This window comes from Ammospiza caudacuta, chromosome 1 (genome assembly GCF_027887145.1).
Source record: "Ammospiza caudacuta isolate bAmmCau1 chromosome 1, bAmmCau1.pri, whole genome shotgun sequence".
In the NCBI taxonomy this organism is placed as follows: domain Eukaryota; kingdom Metazoa; phylum Chordata; class Aves; order Passeriformes; family Passerellidae; genus Ammospiza; species Ammospiza caudacuta.
In genome coordinates this window covers 83,242,598-83,260,390 of record NC_080593.1, presented here as the reverse complement: position 1 = coordinate 83,260,390, position 17,793 = coordinate 83,242,598, and the positions used below count along the sequence as shown (strand labels likewise).

Genomic DNA, 17,793 nt, shown 5'->3' with positions numbered 1-17,793 from the left:
GAACAGTTGATCTTATTCAGAGATATTCAAGAGCTGAATAATTACTACTGTAAATCTTAAAAGAGACTAAGTTCAACAAGTACCACCAGATGCTTCTTTCCTTATCAATGAAGACAACATGACCATGCACACTCTAAAATTTTCCAAAACAGGAAAAACTTTAGGGAAGTGTGCAGATATCTGTAACATTTGGTAAACGGTCATTTCTGTCAATAAAAATTTTCAAACCAGACAAAATTCAGGGAGTTAAATCCTGAAGCATGTCTAGCAGGTGAACAAGCAGTATGTTCACAGAGCCTCAAAGATGGCTCCACAATAACTAGCTCCAGTCAGAAATAGGGTTTTTATGTTGGCAGTGTTGCTGTGCTGTCCATCTAACTTTTTGGATTTGTGCCTGTTCAAAATCTTTGTGCTTCACATTAATTTACCTTTTCCCCTTCAGTTATGTTCTCTCAGCATACTTCTGTAGCTTAATTTAACACATATGCTGAATAATTAATACTTCTAACTGAACTAACCAAATCTTTGTCCCCTCCAGATGAGTCTTGAGTGCATCAAGAAAATGGTAATTCAGAACTGAAAGTTCCCTGATTTCTCAAAAATCTTCTGATATTAAGCAGCTGATGATGATGATGCTCAGTGAATAGCTGCTAACTTATGTACTTGGCTGATGTGCATTGCTTCCAGGCCTATCAAGCCCCCAGCAGAAGGCAGGATCCGACAATCAATACGTGAATATGGCTAAACCAGAACAAATGGGAAACTCAGTCAAAAACGTAAATGTATTTTACTGGTGAAATCTGTGATTGCAGAGGCTGAAATCATATCATGGTAATATAGGATCTCACCCAAGCCACCTGACACATCAACTCCATTTTCTCCTCCAGCACTGTGTATCATTGTTCCTGTAATTACAGACCTTCTGACAAGATTAGGAACAAGTTTTCCCCTGTGATTAAGAGTTTCACAAGTCAAGATCCTTCACCAAAAGGTACGGTGAACAACAAGAGCAGACTGCCTCAGCATATAGGCATGTCCTTTTTGCCTGACTGATGGGATTGAAGATCTCAAATTTGCTGTGCTAGCCACTAAAATCAACAATGTCTTTACTGCATAGCAATAAAGCACAGAATAAGATAATCAGCTGTGTTTCAGAGTACAGCCATCACCCCCCCCAGAGATGATTTGATTTGGTCCAACATGATTCACAGAACAGAAAATCTAAGTGAGAAAAAACAGGGTGCTTCCGAGGAAAACTTAGAATTGGAAATACTGACAGATGCATGCACATGAGCACCTCAAACGAGGCTGAATTACAGTAACTGTGAGCTACGGATGCATAACAGATATTGACTAGGGAGCTTCCATTCCTGTTGATGCCTTACTTTTCTTGCAGGATTATCGATCTGTGTTGCTTTCTCGGTGAAAGCAGCAAAATCTTCCCTTCAATCCAAGCACGGAAAAACTAATGCAGCTTCTTAGCACTGAATCATAAAAGCACACAAATTGACATAAAAGCAGATGAATCCCCAAGTCAAGGAGATGAATCCCTCACTCCTAGCTACCCAAGAAAATAATAACCCCTCCCTTTAATACAGTTGACTGGGCTGCTTTCAGGCTTTTATTTGACTTACTTTATCTGGCTCCAATTACAAAACTCATCTTGTTCTTCCTCCTCAAAGATAAAAGCTACAGTTTCCTGGTAACTTAATTATAAACAGTTTTGAGTCAGAAGAATGAACTCTAACGGAGAATGTATAAGTACATCTGAAGCTTTTAATAGACAAAATGTGAATACAGTGAATATGATTAATTAGAGAAACCTAGAGGGAATTTTAGCATGCCTTTGGCATAAAAATATCCAGTTAAGCTGCAAATTCTGTGTGAAGACTTTTTTCCCCTCTGACAAAAGCACGCAGGTGTGGCACAGCAATTAGTTCCAATACCAAGCTGAGTGGACAAAGGGTGCCTGACCAGGGATATACATACAATGACTTCATTTTTCCCCTCACTTCTTTTGCACTGCCATAATTGTTATGTTGCATACAATTTAGGACTTTTTTTGTTGTTGATAATTAACATTCTAAAATCATCCAGCCTTTAGAAAAGGTCACAAATTTCTGCGAGCTACCTCTGATGGGTTCACTGTTCAAATAAAATATACCAGTCGTATAACCACCACAATTCAGCATTCACATTACATGAGAACAGATATTTTCAAAATAAAATCTGTTACTTGCAGCTGACCAAATGTTCTGAAGCTAGAATGATTTATATTTGTATTTAATTTCCAACATGAGACTCAGCCCATCATAACATGAAATGTACTAGGAATAGTGACTGTTGTGTCACATAGCATGCATTATGGTTTTTATTTTTTTCTTCTGGAATGGGCATGGGCAAATTATAATATACATAATTTCACACTTTATGTTTAATAATATTTTTCATTTTAGAAGAAACTGTTTCCTTTCTTTGTAATAAACAAAGTGGCATCTTGGTCTGTCACATCTCGGGAATCCCTGCCTGTTTGCAGCTTCTCCCAGCTGGAAACCCTCATCATGTGATTAACATCCATGAAACAAAATTGACTGCTAAACACAATTTTATGGTATGTTTTGTAAACTATTCCCTATCCTTTAGTTATAATAAACATCAAAAATGTCAGTCTGCCACCTAAGCAGCTTGAAGTCTGAACTTTTTCCGCTTGTCAAGGCTGCGACCTGCAGGGAAAGCCAGGAGAATTCAGTCCATTCTAAACTGTTTATTTTCTGCCTTAGGTTTTTGAGGGACTCAGAAAAGAATGCTCAATGCAAGCTGCTGCTCAAAGCTGACTCAGCATTACCATGTACGAGCACTGTATGTGCATCTCATCCCTGTGCCTGCAAAAATGACATGCATTTAAAGGCACAACTATAAGCTTCAGCTATATGAACTAAATTCCACAGTACTTATACCAGTAAAATAATAGATTAAAAAAGCAAAATAAATAAGCAATACTCAAAAAATATTCAGATTCTCAGAATAGGATTTCAGTACCATGATTATGATGAACATGAGTTAAAAAGATGAGTCTCACGGTCCATCAGCACTCACCGTTCAGCCACTTGGAGTTGTACTGGGCAGTTCGGAGAGGAGGAAGGGCCCCCAGACTTCGATAAATAGCAGGATCCCTTCCTGGAAAGTCCATGGCTGTAGCAGCATATAATTCTCCACTGGCAGTGAGTAGAGCAGTGGAATTGTGCTGGGGACTGTAGGGACAACGAGCCATGCCACTGATTTGGTCATGTATCTCTGTCAAGTTGCTTAACTGTAAAAAAATTAGAAAAAGGGATTAAAATTACCTGAAAATTATAATTTCAGCCAAACTGCATCAATCTCAGCAAAATCCTATGACAAACACCTGTTATCTACTTTATTTTTGTGTGTAGCCAACCTCTGCATCGATCTAAAATTGTCGCTTTAGAAAGTCTTATTGTAGTGCTGCCAGATCTCACTTTTGCCATTTTGATAAGTAAAGCATACATGTCAGTCATTATCCACCATGCCTAAATGTTTTCTATTAGAAGGGTCTCAAAAATTACTTACCTCTGCAAAGACTGTTATTATGAAAAATAAACCCAAACCTGATAGCCAGAATCAATACAGTATCCACCACAACAGACAACTACAAAAAAATCCATTATTTTATCAATATGTTTTAGGAAAAAAAACTCACATGAAAAATGAGAGTAAGAAAAGGAGCTCTCCAACTCAGCAGAACCAACTCTGATTTAGTAGCTCAAATACTCTCAGCCATAAACCACAGCATGATGTTAATATGCTATTTGAAAATAAAGGTGTGCAATGAGTTTAAATATAATAAATCTGCCAATGAGTTTTTTAGTAATACAGCTGTTCTTTATATTTAAGTGATTCTCCCCTCCTGAAACAAATAGGCAGCCTAGTCCAAACAGTGACATTTTTATACTTATTATGACTATTACTGATGCTACAATTAGGCTTATTTTGAACATGAAATGACAGATCTCAGTCAAGATTTCTCATTCTCACCAGCCAGAAATCACTAATACAAGTACTCTCATTTCTCCAGAACTACACATACACAGCATGTAGCTACCCAACCACAGCTGATAACTAAACCTATTGATGCCCATCAAACCTGACAGAGGCAGAAGTCTTATAAACACATAAGGTTTATAAAAATTGGCATGTAGGAGGAGCTACTATTCCTCCCACAACTGAGAAAAGAGTGCAAAAAGAGATTGGTTAGCTCTCCCATTTGGCTTACCACCAGCTAAATCAGCCTTTTACACACCAGCTCACCCATCAATACCCAAACAGCCAGCTCTCAGCCTCAACATGCTCTGCCTTTTAATCTGCTCAGAGCAGGGATTCCAGCTTGTGGGGTAAAACATTTTAACTCTTACTGTGCGATTGGTGCAGATTGGAGTGAATGCGTTGGTTCCACAGGTAAAGAGATGGTTGCCTCCAACAAGAAGCACTCGAATATAGTTCTGGCACTCCTCCTGCCACACAGAAAACAAAGAATATATTCAGGGATACTGCAGAGTACAGAGGAGACTAATAACAATTTGCTTTCCGTGGTTATTTATCCACAAAAAAAAAATTTAGGTAAACAAGGCTTAAGCATACCTGAGATAGCAATTACAATTTGCACAGATTTCTTATTCACACACATGCATCTATCAACCTTTCTGAAAAGTTCTTAATAGGATAAAAATAAACCCCTCTAGTACTGAAGATTTCCTCTCAGGATATATTTCAAAGACTTAGAGAAATTTTGAACTGATAGTTCATCTAGATGATCTGATAAATGCTGACTTAAATAATACAGTACTGTCTCAGGAGATCAAATGTTGACTTCAAAGACAGATTAGGCCAAGACAGGAAGTTGTGAGGAAAACAGGGGCAAGAACAGGTTTTCAGTAACAAAACTATAGTAAAACTAGTAAAAATAAAATTCTTGATATGTTCTGATGTGGATTTGTTACCACTAATTTCATAGTTTACCCTGCTTTATTAGAAGTGTCTCATTTCCTGTAAGTTCAAAGTTTCTCAAAAAATTACATTGCCACAATACAAAGATGCTCAGTCTGAGGAATAATTTGACATGTTTTTTACTCCATTAGGATGGATGAAGGTTTTGTGATGTTCATCTCTCATTTCAGGAGCTAAAACTCAACAGCAATGTCTACTGTTAATTCAAACAGAAAGCTTTGTCCTGAAATACTAAAAATCTCCCAGAACTGTAGGAGAAAAAATGTAAACACTTCTCTTGAAAAACATCAGTGTCTGTATCCAATAAAATGATCAACAATATGTTTGGAGAAAATAAAGTTTCCTGGAAACTTACATTTGAATGCTCTCTAGCATTCACCACAAGATAGTCTCATAAAAAGTCTGAAAAAAACCTTGTGAAAATACAGTTATGCAATTCTAGCTGATATTAAGTGAAATCATGTAAGTAAATCCATACAAAAGTAATAGCATAGAAGTCCCATTATCTGGCCTCCAGTTTTATTAAATGGATTGCTTGTTTATCTTGAAAATAGACTCTCATCCTGGAAGACAACAAATATAATCCTAAATAAATTGAACAGGCACAAAATAGACTGCAAAAGAAGATGAGGAAAATATTTTAAAGGTCTCTGAGAAAACTTTTACAATCTATCTTCTATACCTTTCCTCATAAAAGTCAAGTTAAAAATAAACTCAAAAAAAAAATCCTGTAAAATCTCAGGGAAGAAACTACCTCTTGGAAAAAGAACCTTTTCAAACACACATTAGCATTAGTTTCTTGTGAAAAAGTAGCTTTTAAATGAGCTACTTTTCTCTTTGAGCCCTTATGGGAAAGGGACAAATATCTTAGAAGTAAGAGCTAATTCCTATTGGGTAAAAAAAATATGAAGTTTTTATATTGAACTTTATAAAACTGGCATCTTAATATTCTTTAAACCACAATGAAGCTAATACACAACCATATAACTGAGTTGGGCAATGCAACAAGCTATTAAAAAGTAGTTATTTCACAGCTTGGCAGTGTTGGTAGTTTTGGCAGTTTTCTTATCAGACTGCTTTAACTCCATCACTAAAAAAACACACCAAAAATTAGAAGGTAACTTTTTGAGGGATTGTATTTTGGTTTTTTCATTCGAAGGCCACTCAAAGAGGTTCACAAAATACAAAACAGTAATTTATTCATTAGTCTATTTCCATTCTGCCCTTTGCAACAAGGCATGGAATGCACGTGTAGGAAAAATAAGTGGGTTCTGACATTACAACCCATCCAACCTCTCCTCTTCATGTTCCAGATCTCCCTGAAATAGTGTCATTTCCAAATTACTTGCACACTGATCACCCACTCATTTTGTTCAAAAATAATGCTAATTTCTTAAACTCTGACATTCTTGGGAATCACAAGATTCTTTCTTTAATGTTTACAAGTCCTGTGCCAACTAGACAACAATCCATACTGCAACCAGGCAAATAAGACATCTCATATGGAATTCTTGTTGGGATCACAGTGTAAAATATACCTTTTTATATCTTTTTATATCGGAATTATACCTTTTTTTTAATTGGCTACTTTACTAATTTGAAAAAAAAAATCCACATTAATGCAAAAGAAAATGTTAAAAAATTGGTTGTGAATAAAACTATAATCACCCAAAAACATACTGAAAAAGGACTTCACTATTTAGTAATTTGAATTGTTCAGAGATATTTTTCTAGCTCTGAAGTAAAGTTTGGCTGTAGTGGTTCACTTCTGACCAATGCAAAAATGAGATGCATGTTGTAAAAGTGGCAAAGGACTTCAAAACAAAGGACATTTTAGGTCAGGGGTGGTGTTAGGTTTGGTAGCCATCTTTTATGTAGTCTTATTCTCCAGTTCATCTCAAGATCTATGTCATATACTTTCCTATTTGCCTATAAAAATATATCTGAAATAAAGAAATACATTTAGAAAGTACTTTCTACTTTTGTATCGGCATATTGGAAACTAAACATGACTATTAGAAACAATTCAGCAGCCAAGCAAGCTGCTTATAGTTACTTAAGAGTACCCTGACAATCCAAGGTCAATCTGACTGCAAGATGACTATCCTCTCACAGCAATATTTATTGTATAGGTTAACATTTTATACATACCTGCATTTAATTTTTAAATACTTTTATTGAAAGTTCAGATACTTACACACCCAGCCATTAGGATCTTAAATAAGCAAGAGATGGAACTTAATTTCAATTACCATTATTATTTTTAACCTCACATTGGTTTGGCCTTCTCAAGAAGTGCATTTATATTTTTTCTTTCTAACATTCGCTACCACAAGTGACAGTATGAATAGGCAAATTTATTCTCCTAATCTTGTCTGGTGTTTTAGATTCCTACATGCTAATGCATGCTGGCCACAAGGACATAAGTTTGCATGGCTCACTCTTGGAGCCACTAGCTATTTTAGGCAAAAGCCTAAATTGGTAGGTAAATGTCTGAAGTCTGAATAACAAACATCAGCCTTCAAAAGTCAAGTGCGCATTACACTGTCAAATGTGACAGATGTCCCTGTATATTTTCCCCTTCAGCTCTTTTCCCTCCTTGGCTTCTAAAGCATAAACCTCAGAACAACTGATAACAGCCCCAGGCAAAAATTCCGTGCAGCTTCTTTCTCAAGAACAAAAAAACGAGTGTGTTTCACTGACCATTATCTCAAAACTGCTTGAGTTGCTTCAGGGTTCAAAGCCACCTTCTGGTTTCAGGGCATTCACTCCATCAGTTAAAGCGACTTTCAAGCCATCAGTTCAGGTTTTGCCACCTGAACTTACTGCCCTCAAGCTGCTCTGTGGTTAGCAGAGCTTCTACAGAAATAAGGATCTCAATGAAAAACCTATCCACAGCCATCCCTGCAATCCTCATCTCTCCTTTGCCACAGTCTAGGCTGGCCTGAACATTTTGACTCCAGTCTTTCCTGTGTCTTCCTACAGTAACATGTGTCTGCCTTGAAATCTGAATTCACCTGAGAAATGTTACAGAAATGCAACCCTCAGCAACTCTGCAATCTGGGCTGCATTTATTTATACAACAGGCAAGCAATCAAGTTTTCCTGATAACAGTAACTGGAATTGTGTTTGCAGAGATTTCCTACGAAGAGGGACAATGCAGGACTGGAATGAATTCCTCCTGATCTGAAAATTCTCAGTTTTTCCAAGGGAAGGCTCTGTGTGCATCTCCTTTTACGGAGAGTATAGTGACCTTGCTTTAGTCTTGGAAATAAGGCAATAAAAGACAAACATAATTTATCTTTTCTCTGGTCATAAATTTATCTTTCATTTTAACCTTGACCACATCAGTGAAATCAGAAGAGGCATGAAATTTCAAAAAGACAGTTGAAGTTCCAGGTGGGTAGGTTTTCTCAGACCATATCTCTGCATTGTCCAGCAACTCCCATATGATGCTTTCAGGCCACAAAGTTTACACACCAAAAAAAAAAAAAAAAAAAACACCAAAAAAGCCAACAACAACAACACCAAAACAATAAAAAAAAGAGGGGAAAAAAACCCCAAACAAACAAACAAACAAAACAAAACAAAACAAAACAAAACAAAAAAAAAAACAACCCAACTGATAACAATAACAAGTATTTACTCCCAGGATTTCTTTTGAATGTAATGAAGCATAAAGACTAAACCCCTTTTCTAGATTGTCAATGAGGAACATGGCTATGGGTACAAATGAAATCCTTAGACAAATAATAACAATACCAAGAAACAATCACAGAGGTCATTATTTGAATCTCATATATACCATTTTACAGTGACAGCTTAACTTCCAATCATCATCCCTTCAAAAGGGTATGAAGAGCATAAATGAAACTCTGCATGAATGAAAAACTACACTAAGGGCTATTTGCTATTTTCAAATGTGTATCAAAAGTGTTGTACATCCCCCCTAACAAAATTATTTAGTAGCAACAGATGCTTTACACTGTTGAATAGAATGTGTGGTAACAGTGTTGTCAACATATTCTAAAGTACACTGCTATAGCCTCGAATTTTAATTACTTCCATCCATCAAGTTAGATCACAGTCACTGCACTATATGACTTTCAGACAAGTTGAATGCTATGCTCACAGCCTTAAACTTGGAAAATCACTGTGAAACAAAGCCATATATATTTGTTTAGTTACACATAGCATTGCTACCAGAATAGTTTCTACTGTATATACCCCTTGATCAATGCATTGTGATATTCTCTATTGACACATGAGCATATTCCCTTACTTACAAGTGTTGCCATATGAAAGCTAAGGATAAAGGCTTGAGGGATATATTACATATTTAAGCATAAATTTTCTAGGGAAAAATAACAACCTAGAAAATGAAACATTTCCTTAAAATGCAAGGTTCCAAAAGTCCTTTCTTTTTTATACCTCACAGTGTAACATGGCCCTGCTTCAGAATTGAGGCCATTCTTCCTCAGAAGTTTATCTCAGAAGTACAATCATATACTGCAATTATATTTTTTAGCACTTAGCAAAAAAGGAGCTGGAAATTCACTGTTAAATGGGAGAAATTTAAAAGTCAGTGATTAATTAGTTAACTCTGCAGAAGAGATTCCTCCTCTACTAGATGATAGAGTTGTTGGAATATGTTTTTGAAGCTTGGGATTTTTTGAGTTTTGCACAACAATAATGTATGCAACACATTCTACTGAATAAAAGTGGGCTTTTGTACTTATCACTCTCGATATGTTCTCCCTTTATGTTATAGTTGAATTAACTTTAATCACTAAACAGTATAAAAATTAAAAACACAGACTGCATGCAATTCTAATTGCTTTTATAGTTAATTTGATAACCAGCTTCAGGTTGGCACATCCAAAGCTTCCATCTTAGCATTACATTTTCCTGTACTGAATAATAGAAATTGCAGAAATTGCCAAATAAAGAATTGGTTTTAAGTTCAAGAATACATCAAGTTCAATGTCTGAGAAGTTAGTGCATTTAATATTATTTTCTTCATACTACCAGTAGACAGGAAATAAAAAAGTTAATAAAATTGCATCTTAAACATAGGGATATAAACCAAGAATTTTACCAAGTAATTACACAGTTATTCAGGATTTACAGCACAGAAAATGAAGTGAGAATAGAGTTCACTATATATGACATGCATATGTTTAACCTTGGTGTCAAAACAGTAAATTGTTGGAAGCTAAAGTTCATGGCCATTTCAGACAGGAATCATGTGACTCTATCTCTCAGTCTTCTTTATTTCTTTGCTCATGCATCAGCGGCAGACTCTTCCGCTATGTCTCTCTTCAGAAAGGGAGACAGCAAAAATGCATAAGGTAGGGATTTATACACTGGCAATAACTGAATTACATCTGCTATTAACATAATATTTTTATTAAAGCAGATCAGCCGTCTCATGCTTACCTTTGATTTGCCCTTACTGTAGCAGGCTCTTTTAGTAGCTTCATCACATTGCCACTCCACTGCCTGCAAGCAAAAAGAATTTGTTAGAAATGCAAGGTAACTCAGAAATGTAAGCCTCTGAGCTCTCACAGCCCATGTTTGTGTTATGTGCTTCAGAGATACAGGTGATTAGCTGTGGAAGATCCCATCCATAAATGCCTCTTAAGAGTTTTCTCCCTAGAAATGTAGCTTTGTTGTTGAAGTTTTTCATTATTTTAATCTAAAAGGAAGCTGGCCAACATTATGATTCACTGTACCAATCACTACAGCAGAAACAACCACAGTTACATTTATACTATTTAGCCTTTTGTTGTTGTTGTTGTTATTGTGAGTTTTATGAGGGTAAGTAGATAGAGGAACACACAGAAAGGCTGAACCTGTTTCTCCAACAGAGCTGGCCTGCATCACCGCAGCATCTGAAGTCAGCTCTGCTGAGAAACCTTGCTCAATGTGAAAGTGTGCCCTACTGCACTTTTTGAGATATTTATCTCAAGCATCAAATGGAGAATTTAGTCTCTAAAGGTATGACTGCAGCCCTAATCAGAAGCACTAACACATCCATTCAGAGAAAGAAGCCATGGGCAGAGACATACCAGACAACAGTGAAACAGTGCACTGCCGAGCAGAAGCAATTTATCCTCATTTTTCGAGCTGTCTCACTGCTTCAAGAGATTTATGCCAGGACTGTAAAGCCTAGTCTGCATTACTACAGTTTCACTGTGTGAGTTAATTCCAGTTATTTCCATATCTAACATTCAGCAGCTATGACTTACAAACTTTGCTGTTCAGTGGAGCAGGTTGCATGCTTGGTGTTAATGTGCCAATACATGTACATATTTGAATGCCTGTGTAGTCAAAGTGCATTTTAAATCAGGCTGCATTCTTTCACCTCAACGGTGCACATCCATATGTTCCTTAGATAAAAATGCCACAAAGCACATTTTATCAAGAAGAATTGAGATTTCTGAAGCAACTACTGCTGCCTAATTACGGAAACCACAGCCTTTTCATTTTTATTTACAAGGAAATAATGAAAGACCATTTATCCAGATTTAATATAGAAAATATTTTTTACCTGTATTTTAATGGAGACTGTATTAATAGCAAGTAGACTCTTTATTTATTTAATAATAGGGCAAAAGCCTGTTTAAAGTAAGGGGGGAAATGCCTTCAGAGTATTTGTCCTTCAACAAGCCCAAGAATGAGTGTTTTTCACTTAAAGAAAAAAAAAAAATCTACTTGTGAAAACTTATGTTATTACTTCTCTTCCTCCATCATAAATCTTCCTATTTACAGCATTTGCTTTTGCAATGCTAAATGAGTATGGTGTACAGAGGAATGTATTGAAAACTTCTGGAAGAATCCACTTGTGAATGACCCTAGAATTTATAACAAACTGTATCCAGCAGCATGAAAGAAATCTTGTACTGAGTTAGATAAAGAAGCAGCAATGACCTAACTCTTTTGACTCAGTAAAGTAAAAAGCAATTCACATCTAAAATAGAGACTGTAGGATGACCAACTGAATTCCTAATCAATCCATTAGGACACACTGAACCTCCATGTTATAAGGCACAAGTGCTGAATATGTTATCTCTGAACAGCACAAAAAATTTCAAATGCCTGGAGAAACACAAGAGTTAGTTACCAGGAGGTCAGAGTAGAAAGAGAGCAAAATATGGGTACTTAAAAGGAAGGTTCGAAGGAAAAGTTCTTGCAAAACTGAACTGAGAAAAACATGTCAGGCACAAACTGAAGGAAAAAGATTGCATTAAATACAAAATGTTTATCATGAATCAATTTTCAGTGACAAAATATCCAGCTTTCAATTGGCTCTAAGTCCACAGTAAAAGTAATTTGAAGGAGAAGTATATGAAATATTAAAACATTATGTAATATTTCTGGACATCACAGTTAACAGCACATACAAGAAACCAAACAGAAGAAACTGCTACAACTAGATATAAATATATTTGCTTACAAGTTAACCAAATGGCCAACTCTCTGGGAAAGCCCTAGTCATGAAAACACCTGTTAAAAAGGAGCAATACTATGTGGACAAGAAATAAATGCAGACACACTGGTGACAAAGCAAAGTGCCCACTTTGAAACCAAGTGTACTCATAGTCCCTACAGCCTTGGTTCCACTGCTAGAGGAGATAATAATAGAGGAGGCTGCAAATGAAATACAGAACAAAGGCATCTGAAGAGAGCTAAGTAGTTCAATCTGTTGTACTTTGGTCCCTAAGGCTCCCACATAATGCAGTCAAACATTTCTACATAGAGCTTGCTTTCTTTTTACCTTCTAATCTTTAGGAAATTCTGGGAGTTTCCCACAAAATGGAAATTTAGATATTCAACACAGTGTAATGCTTCTATACAGGAGGAAGACAGGTAGAAAACTCTTTAAGATAAATGTCATTTCAATGTGGGAAAAAAAAATGAGAAAAATGTGTCCTGAATCTTCAGCACACCAAGAAAAAGCAAAATGTCCCGAAAGAATAATAACAACGTGAGTTTTGCCATTAGAAGATTATGACTTGAAAATTGTCGTTCTGAATGATCAGATGGACACATATGGATTGCATTATTCTAGAAAGCAAGTGCAAAACTATGTTTACAGATATTACTGTTACCCACTGCTTCCCTTATATTGACATATTCTCCTGCTTAATACTGATTGATGAGATTTCCATGAAGTTCAGAGGAGGAGAGCAGATATGACATGCAAGCCATGTTGAATATGTGATTCACTACAAAGATCTATATAGCTAAGGTTTATCCTATTAGGATACATTTTTTTCTATTTTTCTTAATGAGAACCTACAATTTTCACATTCAAATTACAACCTACAGTATTCAGTGTGCTGGTTTCAATTAACGTTATAATTCTACTTAAGCGGGCAACGAAGTTCATTGGACCAAATTACAGACACTCAGGTTTGTTATCTCTGGGGAAAGAGTAAACAGGGATTTAAAAGTCAGTATCAGAGAAAATAAGGACAGGTGATACACAGCTACTACTACACGTCTCTAAAAAGAACACAGCTGCAGAGGTTAAAAAGGAGGGTTAAGGTGGCACACCAGTCTGTTTCTGATAACAAGTCGACAATATTTTCAATGACATGGCTTTTATAAATCCTATGATCAATATGGTCTTTCAAGCACCTCTATAAATTTAATGACGTGACTTAGTGTGCTCCTAATTTTCCAATCTCCTTCATAAATACATTCTCTTATGTATAAATAAACCTTTATTATGTAATGTAGTGAGATTTTTAACTCTTTTAAAGTCAAAGTGAGAAACTCTAAAGACTGCACTTGAAAGATAAAACTTGAACTTAACCCAGTGTACTCTGATGAGGTTGTCACAGCTCACTTTTGAACACATATTGTTTTCTTAGGTTAAAAAAAATGCATGAACCACAAAGGTCCATACAAATTTGACATAAAATCAGACTGAACAAAACCAAAGCTTTGGTTCACGCTCTAAGCTTGAACTCAAGTTTCAAACTGATGGCAGGCAGCTTTCTGAAAAACCTCAGTTGTAAATAGCTGTGCAAGTGCTTTAAACATTAATGTTTGTAAAGAACTTCAAAACTTCAGATGAAATCTCTTCTGGCATTTTCAAGGGGCAGTAGGAGGAGAGAAATTCCAGCCAGCAAAGAAAGAAAATTCCAACTCGAGAATACGCAATGAAACTATTATCTTCAAAACAAAGAAAAATGTGCATTCAACAGCCATATATATGTTAAGTTAAAAATTACATTCTTGAAATTAATAATATTCTTTGGAACAACAGATATATTTTAGTAACTTCTCTGGCTGAATAGTAAGAGTCTTGCTTAGAAGTTTTATCTTCAGCAAGTTAAACTAAATAATTGCAAAGACATTAACTCCAACAAAAACTGAAAGACAATCTGTAATTTAAACTGATTTATCCAAATACCTTTGAAGAATATTAAAAGAGGAACATGGAAAGTGTAGGAACAGTAAATAAAGTTCATAGAAGTAACTGTCAAGGGATTCTCTTACATGCCCAACATGCAGCAACAAAGGAAGTCCCCAGGCAAGACATCTGGAGGTCCCTTCCATCCTAAATTACCACATAATTTTCCAGAAAAACACAAAATATAACAGGAAAAAAAAAATCAGAGCCCTACATACTTAACTTTAACATGGCCCCTTTCTGTAATTCTAACTTTAATTAGTAAACGTAGACAGGAAATTTGAGATTTGAACACAGTCAATAAAGAACTGGCCAATTACAATTATTTAAGTGAAAGATGTATTAGTTTTACCAACAGAGCAACAAAAAAAGTGTGGCTTTCACCTACAGTGAAATCTGCACATAACTGAGTACAACCAGACCTCCTGGGAGAACTATGTTCCTGTAGCTACACAGATATTCAAAACATATACAGGTTGACAGTATGCCTTCATATATATATTTATATAAGAACTTGGAAATGTAGAAACAGAATGTACCATTACATTTCATAGAGAAAGAAGTTAATTAGTCAAGAACCAAGAAATGAACAGAACAGTATTCCAGACAGATGGTCCAGCACTTCTTAGGCAGATGGCTCTGCTAATTAGATACTGGCAAAAATAACATTAAAGGAGATGGTTTAATTACACAATGCCAAAAACTAACAAGTACATGATATTTCCTTTTTTTTTTTTTTTCTTTTTTCACTATCTGCTTGCTTTCATCTCTTGTATCATGTATTTAAACAATACTCTGGGGACGTGGGGTATAATGGCAATAACCATAAAAATATATGTCAACAAACGTGAGCAATATCGCCTTACTGTTCACATCAAGTCCAGCCATGGAATGAATGGCTTCAAAATGTTTTGACTTGTTTGGCAAGGGTGTCTTACAGCCTGCCTAATTAGCTCTGGATGCTGTATTCCAAACGCTGAATTTAAAGAGGCCATAAAGAAAGTGTCAGGATCGTAAACCCAAAGCAAGAATGTAGCCACAGAGCAGTACACCAGCAAGACATTAGCAGCAAATTAGCAGCCCCAGAGTTAGTGGTGGTTTTGATGGTTACCAGGAGTTTAAAGGCATGCTTTTGTTTAATGACATCCTTGCTTCCAGCAAATACGTTAAGCCACTTAGGGAAGATTTATACCTGTCTCTGCTTCACAGGAACCATTTTCCTTGCTTTCCACAGAGTCATGACCCCTCATCCTTGCAGCCATTACTGTTGGAGCTGCCTATCTTGCCAATAGGCTTCTGACAAATATCTTTGAACTTCTCATTCTCTAAATTAAAAACAGGAGCAAATTATTAAAAAGGGGCTTCCTTTTAATATAGCTTCGCCTTCTGGATCACAAGAAAAGAGGAAAAGCTGTTTTTTGAGGATTTAAGGGGTCCTGGTTAGGCTTTCACATGAATTGATAGGCCAGCAGCTCATACAAGAAGTCCAGCACCATATGGACAACTTTACTAATTGGCTGCAATGACTGCATTATTTTGCCTCCAAGTTTTTTTTTGCCACATGTAACAGCCAATTTTCCTGGGAATAACATCATGTGTGTTTTCATTTGTTCAGAATCAGCTTTTACTGTTCATCCACAGTTAAAAAATTACAGTTTCTTATAAAGTAAGCACTGCGAAATGTATGGAAATAAACATAAAATCATGCTTGAATTTTCCAGGCTTTGGAATTCAGTTAGAACTGAGATCCCCTGATAGATATATAATTCTGTACTTAAACCAAGTAATATCTAAAGCTTTATATGGCTTCAAGGAGCTGATGTCAACTTAATTTTATTCCAAATATACTAGCCTGAAGTATATTAAAAAATGAGAAGTACGTACCCTGCCAACTCATGAAGCAGCCAAAATTTTAATCATCTGATTTACTGATTATGCAAATAAACAGTTGTTGGAAAATTTCAGAGCTAATATGATAAAAGAAAAAAATTAACCATATTAGAGAAGAACTCAGAGTTACTAAGACTTTCATGAACCCTCAGTGTTGGGCCACTCCACTGTACTGAATGACACAGGACTCTGCCCAAGGCTGAACTATCACACACGCCAGCTACCCAACCACCTGTGTATTCTCCTCTTTGTCTTCTGCAAGGATTTCTAAATGTGACAAAATATTCACTCTCTTTGCATTTAACAGACACAGTTTTAGAGAGGAAAATGAAGTTCCAAACCTAGAAGCTAGCAACTCAAAATTTGAGTATGTTTTCCCAGAGAGTTATTAAAAAACCAAAAACTGTTGCACTGTGACTTTCAAAGTTTTTATTGTTCCAATCTGGCATTTTGAGGCTTTTACAGTCTTTATGGACATTTAAAAATTGAATGCAGGATTGTGCTGAAGGGGCAAAACAACAAAATGTTCTTGCCCTACCAAACTTGGCAGCCATTCAGCAGGTAGGAATGAGATTTCACAACACATCTTTAATGCACATTCTGAAATTATACTACATATATTAAATTTAATGTTTAGAAAAAATTACATATGAATCCTTTAAGACTTAACATCTGTGTTACCACATTGAGTTTTGGGTTTTTTTTTGCAAATAAGATTGATTTTAGTAGGCTCCAAGATCTTTTGAAAGCAACATTTTGAGTTTTGTTAGTTTTTTTACTGATAGCGTTTTAAATTTTTAGGTCTCAATATGTCGGGATTCTCTTTATTCCAATGAAATGAAACGAATTTGAATAAAATTTCATACTTCGCACGCCCCTAAGGTTAACAACAAATCAGTGGTGACACGAGTCCTCTGGTACTGGAGTGCCAAAAATGTTGGTTTGGACCTTCAGCACAGGCAAGCAGAAGTTTGGTTTTTTTTTCCTGTACACCTGCTCATTGGTAATAAGTTGCATGGAAATTTAAAGGAAGAGACAGCATTGGAATGTGAGCAATCCCGTCCCATGCTCACTTGCAGATCAAGACAGCCATGCTGATACAGGGTGCCCAACAATCACCACCCCTCAACTTTCAGCCACAGGCAGCCAAGGAAGCCATGGCATTTCAGAGTGTTTCCTGCAAATCAAAAACCTTCCTGAAATAACTTCTGAAAGACAAGGCCAACATACTATTTCTTTCCCCTGGGATGTCAAAGATAGCTGCGTTACAGCTTCCAGGCATGAGCTGAAAAAACCTCAGATGAACCTGAGAGATACACAGGAGGATGAAATTTATTAACACCTTCTAAGTGATACTGAATAACTGAGACTACAAAAAAAAAGTATTTCTGTATGTTTGCATGTAATTTTGTACATAATGTCACATTAGGAAGAGAAGAACAGCATCACAATTT

The 17,793-nt window shown here is 36.1% G+C and overlaps 1 protein-coding gene across 5 annotated transcripts in view; it reads right to left on the bottom strand.

Annotated features, from left to right (window-relative positions):
* SEMA5A (semaphorin 5A) overlaps positions 1–17,793 on the bottom strand; it is a 372,788-nt gene that overhangs the window by 133,126 nt on the left and 221,869 nt on the right. For all 5 annotated transcript variants that reach the window (XM_058824781.1, XM_058824771.1, XM_058824791.1 and 2 more), the window contains 3 exons: positions 10,462–10,524; positions 4,431–4,529; positions 3,097–3,310 (listed from right to left, as the gene is read on the bottom strand). In XM_058824781.1, coding sequence (XP_058680764.1) covers positions 3,097–3,310; positions 4,431–4,529; positions 10,462–10,524 — 376 coding nt within the window. The remainder of the gene's footprint in view (positions 1–3,096; positions 3,311–4,430; positions 4,530–10,461; positions 10,525–17,793) is intronic.